The 8,429-nt window shown below is 49.5% G+C and overlaps 2 protein-coding genes across 2 annotated transcripts; both read right to left on the reverse strand.

Annotated features, from left to right (window-relative positions):
- Positions 1-13: 13 nt before the first annotated feature.
- LOC125507018 (alpha-amylase/trypsin inhibitor) lies at positions 14-992 on the reverse strand. The gene has a single exon (XM_048671719.2). The coding sequence runs from the start codon at positions 928-930 to the stop codon at positions 223-225; it is 708 nt and encodes a 235-aa protein (XP_048527676.1). The 5' UTR covers positions 931-992; the 3' UTR covers positions 14-222.
- A 2,967-nt stretch (positions 993-3,959) lies between these two features.
- LOC147967574 (uncharacterized) lies at positions 3,960-4,724 on the reverse strand. Its single transcript, XM_087523181.1, has one exon. It carries the CDS (start codon positions 4,722-4,724, stop codon positions 3,960-3,962), a length of 765 nt encoding a protein of 254 aa, XP_087379307.1.
- Between the last annotated feature and the right edge of the window lie 3,705 nt (positions 4,725-8,429).

The following is an 8,429-nucleotide window of genomic DNA, read 5'->3' on the forward strand; positions in this document are numbered from 1 at the left end:
TGGCATAAAAAGATAAGAAAATAAAACAGAGTTGACTCCACATAACCGTAGAAATTACACTTCCATTTTATTTATACATTTATTCGCTGAATGGCACGCACCGGCCATGCACGCACGCACATATGTGACATTATATACGGAGTATATAATATGGGCACACGCAGAATGATGGATGATCATAATAAGTAAGAGGAAGACTACTAGGAGTAATACATCCTCTACTTACTGATCCATGTGCAAATCATTTCGGGCGGGGCAGAGGACGATCTGGTAGTTGGTTCCGGCTGGGCACGTGAAGGTGCTGGTCTGGTCGTCCTTGGCGTAGCTGTAGGCGTCGGGGCACTTGCCCTTGAAGAACCTCGAGTAGTTGGTCGGCGGGCAGTTGTGCTCGAACTGGCCCCGGCAGCAGTAGGTGTCGCCGCCGAACTTGCCGCACGCGCTCGCGCACCCTCCGGGCACCTGCAGCTCCGGCAGGCACTCTCTGGTGATGTCCACGGCGCAGGTCGCCGCACGGCACGGCGCGCCGCCGACGGGCTGGAAGCTCATGGGCGTATTGAAGCCGTCGATGACCGACAGGTCGAAGAAGTCCTGGCTCCCGCCCTGCCCCAGCGTGTACTCGGCTAGCGTGGCGGGCTGCTCGCCGGACACGCGGCAGGAGAGCGCACCCGCGCAGTCTCCGGTGATGCAGTGGCCGCGGCCGCTGCCGTCGAAGGTGCACCCTGTGCGCGGCCACACCCTCGCGCCCGCGGTGCCTGCGGGCATGTTGAGCCGCCACGACTGGCCCGGGTCGAGGCGCGCGCCGCCGCCTGGGAGTGCGCCCGGCCATATCGTGTACGAGCACCGGTTCACCACGGTTATGGTGGTCGCGTTGGCCGCGGCGACGACGGCGAGGACGAGGGCGACGAGGTGGACGACGCGAGAGCACGCCATGGCTGCTGCCGTTGTTGTTGTTTACGTGATGCGGCGATTCTGACTGGTGGTTTGGCGGTGTGCGGCAATGGAGGTATTTATTGCCGCGCGTCCATAAGCTGCTATAGGCTGGTTTGGTGGCGTGTCCAAATCCAGGCCAGCTAGCCTTGACATTTTCCACGGCTGCATTTGCATCATGCAAATAATATGATACGTATTATAGTGTAAGGTGCTAGAAGGCCAGAATCAGTGAATCACTACCAGAAACAATAGCGTTTAGAAAAAAAAAACGCCACCCATAACAGACACACGCCAGCCATCTTTATGCAAAATAAATTGTGTGTCAGTCGGTGGAACCGGTCTTATGTGCGTGGACATGTAAAGTTGGTCCAGGTCGCTTCATCACACAATACCGCCGATTCAAAATAAAACATTAGTGGTAAGCAGTATGACTATCACCGTTCACAACTCTTTGTATTTTACTCGTGCATATTATCTATGCATAGACCTGGCTCATGATGCCACTATTAGGAAATGTTGCATGGAAAACAAAAAAAATTCTACGCACACGCAATGATCTATCGATGGAGATGCATAGCAACAAAGGGGGAGAGTGTGTCTACATACCCTCGTAGACCATAAGCGGAAGCGTTTCTCAACGCGATTGATGTAGTCGAATTTCTTCGTGCTTCAACCGATCAAGTACCGAACGCACGGCACCTCCGCGCTCTACGCACGTTCAGTTCGGTGACATCCTTCGCCTTCTTGATCCAGCAAGACGTCGAGGTAGTAGATGAGTTCTGTCAGCACGACGGTATGGTGACGGTGATGATGAAGTGATCTCCGCAGGGCTTCGCCTAAGCACTACAAAATTATGACCAGGGGTGTAAACGATGGAGGGGGTGCCGCACACGGCTAACAATTGATCTGATATGTGCTAGGAGCCTCCCCCCCCCCCCCCACACACACATATATAGATGGGAGGGAGGGAGGAGCAGCCAAAGAAGGCGCCCAAGTAGGAGGAATCCTACTTGGGGTCCCTCCCAAGCCGCGCCCCTCTTTTCTTATTTGGAGTGCGGGGAAAGGCAGTGGAGGGTCGCCCCCCCCCCCCCCCCTTTCCTTTCTCCCATGAGAGGGAAAGGCAGGAGGGGCTAGCCCTTCCCCTTTTCATTCCCTAGGGCTGGCCAAACAAGGCAGGAGGCGCACCAGCCCCCTTACGGGCTGGTCTGTCCCCTCCTTTGGCCCATAACGCCCATAACTTGCCGGGGGGTGGGGGGGGGGGGGGTGCCCGTAACCCCTTCCGGTGACCCGATTCCTTTCCGGTACATTCCGAAACATTTTTGGTGTCTAAATACCATCGTCCTATATATCAATCTTTACCTCTAGACCATTTCGAGACTCCTCGTCATGTCCGTGGTCTCATCCGGGACTCCGACCAACATTCGGTCATCAAAACATGTAACGCATATAGTGATAACACTATATCGTCAACGAACGTTAAGCGTGCGGACCCTACGGGTTCGAGAACTATGTAGTCATGACCGAGACACCTCTCCCGTCAATAACCAATAGCAGAATCTGGATGCCCATATTGGCTTGTACATATTGTACGAAGATCTTTATCGGTCAAACCGTTATGATAATATACGTAGATGACGTCCTGTTGTATGCTGGTTTGGTGGCGTGTCGAAATCCAGGCCAGCTTGCGTAGTTAGACATTTTCCACGGCGGCGTTTGCATCATGCAATTAATATGATTATAATGTAAGGTGCTAGAAGGTCAGAATCAGTGAATCACTACCTGAAACATTAGCGTTTAGAAAAAAACTACCAGAAACTTTTAAAAAAAATTATCACCTCCTTTATTCACTCACAAGGATAGTAGCATCACTTACAATAGGAGGAATAACCACATCCGGGCCGGTGTCCATCTAGATGGTTATAGAAGAAAATCTAGTTATCCCAGCCAGCTCATGAGCTACTTGTTTCCTTTCTCTATTACAATCATCATAGATGATATGAGTAAAGTGAAGCGACATAAGATAACAGTCATCAAAGATAGTAGAATTTAAGAAGAGTAACCATCAATTAGGGCAGCAATAATCTCTATACTATCAGACTTTACTTTGATCTTACTGCATCATACCATACGTGCAAGGTTAATTTATTCCAAACGTCACTCAACTGCCTCCGTCGTGAATGAGTCAAAGCAAAGATCAACCATGTCATTTGCAGCTACAACTGTCCCCTGGAGCATGTCGACATCAAAAGCCGCATACATGTTTACCTTTAACGTAGCCATATCTTGGTTTCAACATAGTGTCTGATCTCACTTTGGCCTTTTAGGACTGTATGCGATAATATAGTTAGCTTCTAAATATCTTACCGCCATATTAATTTGAGCAGCGTGTTGTGTTTCTTCTCCGTGTCTCCATTTACGACACTCATACCACAAGTACTAGACTGTCGTTGAAACATTATTTAGTTGACCGGGTCTTAAAACTCCATGACAATAGAGTCCAAGTATTGCACATGTTAGCGAGCCCTTGACCAGCGAAGGGTGGCCCACCCGTCAGGGTAGGGCTCATTGGAAACTTAGCAACTACTTACCTCTTGAGAAAAAAAATGTTTTCTGTGGATTAACGGGGCTATCATTCATTAAGGAATCTGAGAACGCCTGAATGTCAGGTACGAGCACATGACAAATAGAACATTTTCGATTGCAAGTTTACTGACGCGAGAACGACAACTTTAGTTGACAGCATTACAACTTTGTGCTTCAGTTTATTTTTCACAGAAAATTGCCGTCTCTGTCCACTAACTTGCCATCGTGGCATGTCCATCTTTTTTTTTGAGCGGAATCTGTATCCTTTATTAGACGTTCAAAGACATGGGAATACAGATAATGTTGGGCAAAGAGGAAAGCCACACATGGCGCCCGGGAGGGAGAGATGCAGCAGCCTTAGCTAAGGCATGAGCCTCCCCATTGTGTCTCCTATTCTCGTGAATGAATTTAACATCACTAAAGTTCTTCCGCTGTTGCTTGATATCTTACAGGATTGGGTAGAAACTGCATGGAGAATCGTCAGCTATCCTTGTTACAACTTCGAGACAATCAGAGGCCACACATACGGACTGGATGTGAAGATCTGTGGCGAGTGCTAGTGCCTCGCTGCATGCTTGAGCCTTGAGAATTGCTGGGTCTAAGAGGCCCTCAAAGATGATGGCAGAGGCCCCTAGATAGTTTCCGCGCTTGTCTCGACAGACTATAGCAGAGGCACCCTTGTCCCCAATTTTTGACAGGCCGCCATCTGCATTTATCTTGGCGTCGTGAGCATCCGGCGAAAGCCATGCGGGCTGCGGTAGCTGCCCCGCTTTTTGTCCTGAAATTACATGCTGGTCCTTCGGCGTTGCATGCAGGCCCCTGGGAATAGCATGCAAGTCCCTTGAGTGCGTGTGCAGATCCTTTGTACGTGCCCCTCTCTCTGGGATTTGGTCCAGCTCTGCCATAAATTTGTTTACAAAGACATGGGTACTAAGCGGGCTCTGGAACTGGTCATCATGAATAGCTCGGCGTCTCGCCCACCAGATTGCCCACATTGTTACGAGCACACGCGCGAGGGCTGCCGTCGGTAGGGTATCAACCAACCAGAACATCCACAGCTTGGCGTCCTCCGTCCGGTTGGAGATGATTGTATCTGTGATCTCCTCATCCACAAGTGCCCATACGCAGCGCGCCATATGGCAATCAAAAAGAGAATGGCGCCAAGTGTCCACCTCCGCATGGCATAGCGAGCATTCAGCAGAGTCAGCCATGCTTCTGTGCTTACGAACGGCCCTTGTTGGAATCGAAGTTTTCGCTAGTCGCCAAGCAAAAACCCGCACCTTTGAGGGAACATGTGTTCACCATAACTTAGCCCATGAACGGCTGTCTGCTTTGGCGTTAGAGTGCCCATCATTGTGTTCAAGCCAATCTGTCCGCTGCTGCTTTGTCGAGGCGAGTAGCCTGTACGCTGAGCTCACTGTGAAAATCCCCTTAAGGTCATAATGCCACGACCAAAAATCCTCCCGCATGTTTGTAACACCCCGGATATGATTTACCTAATATGTAATCCAACTCTTGCCGTTTCCGGCGTTAAGTTATTTTATTTTCTCGGGTTCGGGTTTTTGTCTCCCTGTGTTGTTGTCGTTGTCATGCATCTCATATCATGTCATCATGTGCATTGCATTTGCATACGTGTTCGTCTCCTGTATCCGGGCATTTTCCCCGTTGTCCGTTTTGCATTCCGGCGCTCCGTTCTCCTCCGGTGGTCATTTCTACCTTTCTTTCGTTTGTGGGGATTAAACATTTACGGATTGGATCGAGACTTACCAAGCAGCCTTGGTTTACTACCGGTAGACCGCCTGTCAAGTTTTGTACCATTTGGACTTCGTTTGATGCTCCAACGGTTAACCGAGGGACCGAAAAGGCCTCGTGTGTGTTGCAGCCCAACACCCTTCCAATTTGGCCCAAAACCCTCTCCATCATCTAGAGCGTTCGATCACGATCGCGTGGCCGAAAACTGCACCTCATTTGGAATCTCCTAGCTCCTCCTATGCCTATTTAAAGACCCCTCCGAAATTCTCGTTTTCCTCTCCCGAAACCCTAGTCGTCTCCCACCTCTCGCCGCCGGACGCGTCCGCTCGGGCTGGACGTGTCCGTTTCGTCCCGCCGCCGCCACGTGGCGGTCTCCTATTCGTCCACCCGGGTGCCCACTTCGCCGGATCCGCCGGGCCCGGAGAGCCCATCGCCGGCCCCCCGGCCCAAAGCCGTCGCCGAGGCCCGCGCCTCGCTCGGCCGTGCGCCGCCATCGGCCGGCTCCGCCACGCAGCCGGCCTCCCTCAGCGGCCGCCTCCCCGCGCCGGCGAGCGCCGCCGCACCGGGCCGGCCGCCGTCCCGCGCCGTCGAGCGCCGCCGCCCCGCCGCCAACCACGTCCGGCACCGCCCCACTCCGGCCTCCTCCTCCACGCCCGCACCCCCTCCGGCCGGTCTCCTTCTTCTCCGGCAAAGCTCCGATGTCCTCGGCTTCCGCGCATGAACAGTAACTCAGCGAGATCCCGATCTGGATCTGAGATCCGAAATCTCGGGGTTGACTTTTTTGTCCCAAACCCTAATTATTTTGCTATGTTCATCTGCCGTAACTTTGCATCCGTAGATCCGTTTTGGGCATATAGCATATCAAAATGTTCACCTCAGAGAGCACATCATTTCATCTCATTGAATCAGTTTCATTTGAGTTCATCTTGATGCCCGAAATGCTGTTGGAAGAGTGCTATTTGAGTTAATTGTCAGATCTGCTGCACCAAATAGCTATTTGTCATTTTTGCCATGATTATTGTGTGCATGCTATGCCCATGAGCTCTACATATGTTTTGTTATATGCTTTGCCATCTCTCCAGAGGTGCAATCCATGTATTTTTTTGATGTGGGTGGTGACTAGCACAAGCTTGCAAAGTGGTGCATTTGTTACTGCTAATTTCAGGGACTTGGCAATTCCACTAAGTCCTTAGTTTGTCTTTATCAATATGCCATATGTTCATGTTGTTTCCTAGTGATCCGTGCCTCTTTTGAGGATGATCAGTAAGGATGAGTTGTTAATATTGTAGTGCTCTATCCATCCATGTATTTTTTTTTGTAATTATGGAGCACCCTAGCTTGAGCCAATCAAGCTCTACTTTTGCTATTTCATGAATCTGGGCAGATTGTCTACTTGTTAGCGATTTTGCCGAGGATGTTGTAGTTGATCCGTGCATGCTATGTTATTGTTCTTGCCATGTCTAGCTTGTATAATGTGTATTCTTGATGGGTGTATGCTTAGATTGTCATGACATGCTCTGTAGTGAGTGCATCGAGTTCGTAAACATGCCTACTTGATATCTGATTTGCATGCTCCAGTTTTTCACGAAGTCTGTGATCTGATTATGTTTTTGCCATGTTCACATGCTTGCAATTGTATTTTCTGATCCCTTTTGGCTCAAGGTCACTAAGGGACTTTTGTTAAGCTCTTTGAGTAGCTCCATGCCATGCCTTTCTTAGCCATGTTAAGTTCCTGTAGCATCTAGTTTTCATGCTCCAAAGTGTGCTACCTGATCTGAAATTCCAGACAAGTGTTAATTTCACTAAGTCTGAAATCTGTTTACCAATTGCACTTTTGCCATGCTTGTTTGAACCTGTTAATGGATGAATTGGCCATAGCTCAGTGTTCATCTTTTGTTAAGCATCATGAATGGATCCCTGCCATGTATTTTGTTGCCATGTTTGGGTGCTGTAGCATGTTTGCCTTGTTGCATTTAGATGGCCACTTGCTGTTTATTGCAGACCGTTGCCATATTTGAATTGCTTGCCATTTCCAAACCATGCATCCGATTCCGGCGTTCTTTATATCGATTTCAACCGAAATCACCTCACCTTTCCAGTTGCACACTTGGATTTCCAAGTTGAGGCCAGGTTCATTCATTCCTTGTCAAATCTTGCATATGCATCACATATCGCATCCCGCATAGCATACCATGTTTGCATCTTGTTGTTTGAGCTTTGCACGTGGTTGATTGTGTTCCGTTTGCTTGTTTGTCTTTTTTGGGTAGAGCCGGGAGACGAGTTCTCTAACGAGGAGACCGTTGAGTTTGCTTTCGAGGATCCGGTCAACTCTGACAACTTTGCAGGCAAGATGATCATACCCTCGAAATCACTTCTATCTTTGCTTTGCTAGATGCTCGCCCTTTTACTATGCCTCTGCTACGATGCCTACCACTTGCTTATCATGCCTCCAAAATTGCCATGTCAAGCCTCTAACCCACCATGTCCTAGCAAACCGTTGACTGGCTATGTTACCGCTTTGCTCAGCCCCTCTTATAGCGTTGCTAGTTGCAGGTGAAGATTGGAGACCGTTCCTTGTTGGAACATTATTTTCTTGTTGGGATATCATTATATTATCTTGTTATCTTAATGCATCTATATAGTTGGTAAAGGGTGGAAGGCTCGGCCTCTCGCCTAGTGTTTTGTTCCACTCTTGCCGCCCTAGTTTCCGTCATATCGATGTTATGTTCCCGGATTTTGCGTTCCTTACGCGGTTGGGTAACAATGGGAACCCCTTGACAAATCGCCTTGAATAAAAATTCTCCAGCAATTCCCAACCTTGGTTTTACCGTTTTCCACCTAGCCTCTTTTTCCCTTGGGTTTCCGGAGCCCGAGGGTCATCTTATTTAACCCCCCTGGGCCAGTGCTCCTCTGAGTGTTGGTCCAAACTAGAGTCCTGTGCAGCGCCCCCTCGGGGAAACTCGAGGTTTGGTTTTAGATGTATGGAGCGCTCATCTGAGTGTGCCCTAAGAACGAGATATGTGCAGCTCCTATCGGGATTTATCAGCACATTCGGGCGGTGTTGCTGGATTGGTTTTAACTTGTCAGGTTGTCTTGTAGAACCGGGATACCGAGTCTGATCGGAACGTCTCGGGAGAAGGTATATCCTTCGTTGACCATGAGAG

The sequence above is a fragment of the Triticum urartu genome, chromosome 5A (genome assembly GCF_056163025.1).
Source record: "Triticum urartu cultivar PI428250 chromosome 5A, HENAU_Tu73, whole genome shotgun sequence".
Lineage (NCBI taxonomy): Eukaryota > Viridiplantae > Streptophyta > Magnoliopsida > Poales > Poaceae > Triticum > Triticum urartu.

Bases quoted from the DNA above. Each gene is read 5' to 3' on its own strand.
- LOC125507018 (XM_048671719.2), bottom strand. From the start codon at position 930: ATGGCGTGCTCTCGCGTCGTCCACCTCGTCGCCCTCGTCCTCGCCGTC.
- LOC147967574 (XM_087523181.1), bottom strand. From the start codon at position 4,724: ATGGCTGACTCTGCTGAATGCTCGCTATGCCATGCGGAGGTGGACACT.